General features: G+C 56.3%; 1 protein-coding gene across 1 annotated transcript; it reads right to left on the bottom strand.

Moving 5' to 3' along the window:
* Positions 1-3: 3 nt before the first annotated feature.
* Positions 4-1,068, bottom strand: CABS01_17221 (uncharacterized protein; the record flags this gene model as incomplete). The annotated part of the gene is made up of 2 exons (XM_060550548.1): positions 4-412; positions 737-1,068. Coding segments are annotated over 2 exons (741 nt in total), but the record flags the coding sequence as incomplete, so codon positions are not given.
* Between the last annotated feature and the right edge of the window lie 154 nt (positions 1,069-1,222).

The following is a 1,222-nucleotide window of genomic DNA, read 5'->3' as shown; positions in this document are numbered from 1 at the left end:
GCACAACACCAAACGTCTCAGGGCGGGGAGGCCTTCAAAGGTGCACCCATCATCTTCTTCGTCGTCGAAGCTGGACAGGCTGTCCAATGGCGGCTCGGAGCCGTCGAACTCGACATCGAAGCGGAAGAACTCACCGGATTGACCCACCTTCTTCTGTGCGACGACCCGCCGCCAGTCGTTCTTGTTGCGGTTCCGGAACACTCGCGTCAGGCGGAAGAGGAAGCAGTCCCACCACCCGCCGCCGGACGAGCTCGAGGAGGAGCCAGTGCCCAGCGAGGCCAGAAGGCTTGGGTATGGCGCTTCAGGGAAAAGGAAGGCCACCTCTTGCAGCGCGATCGAGGACGGGTTGTTGACCACTAAGCCGCCGTCCTGGAAGGTGCCGAGGCCGTCAATAGACCAAGGCGTGAAATAGCTATGGTATTGTTAGTGGCGTCTCGCAGCACTCGGCTGTAGTTACTCTTTGCGCCATCCAATTATAGCATGACGAAAAGAGAGCGAGACGCAAGAAGAGAAGGGGAAAAAGAAAAGAAGGAGAAAAAGAGAGAGAAGAAGAGAGAGAGAAGAAGAGACAGAGAAGAAGAGACAGGGAAGAAGAGACAGAGAAGAAGAGAAAGAGAAAAAAGACAAAAGAGGGAAGAGAGAAAAAACAACAAAAAGAAAACAAAAAGGACTGGCACGGACTACGGAGCAGCGGTTGCACATCGGACACTGCAAACCGGATTAGCCATCTAGTCACCGGAAGCCACAGGCCTCGCATAGAACCACGCTGGAAACCACAAACATCTCCCACAAAGCCACGCGGTCCCCATCGGCGGTCGTCTTCAAGAGTTCATAATCTATACAGTCCGTTAGCATCGGCTCGCGGGCTTCGAATGGCCTCGACGGAGACGGGGACGAAGACAGGGAGACGGGGAGGCTACCGCGATCGCCGGTCCGCTGGCCCACTCCGTTGTAGCTGGTGAAGATGCAGGCGCTTGCGTCTTGCACGGTAGCAACCGTCATGCCAACCATGGCACCCATCGTGTCGGCCGCCGAGTAGTCGGCGATGCTTCTGCCGGAGCCGAACATGTCTCGCAAAGCCTTCTCGATGTGCTTCGACGGGTACCTGCTGTCGAAGAGAATCAAGGCTGCGGTACGCACAACTGTGGCAAAAAAGGAGATCCGCATCATCAGTCGTATGAGAGGGCCTATGATGGGAACAGACGGAACCCGGCGAGGCGTG

Source organism: Colletotrichum abscissum (assembly GCF_030869225.1).
Source record: "Colletotrichum abscissum strain IMI 504890 chromosome Unknown Scaffold_485.1, whole genome shotgun sequence".
Classification (NCBI taxonomy): Eukaryota; Fungi; Ascomycota; class Sordariomycetes; order Glomerellales; family Glomerellaceae; genus Colletotrichum; species Colletotrichum abscissum.
The sequence above is the reverse complement of the archived record's forward strand: the minus strand, read 5'-3'. Positions and strand labels throughout refer to the sequence as shown.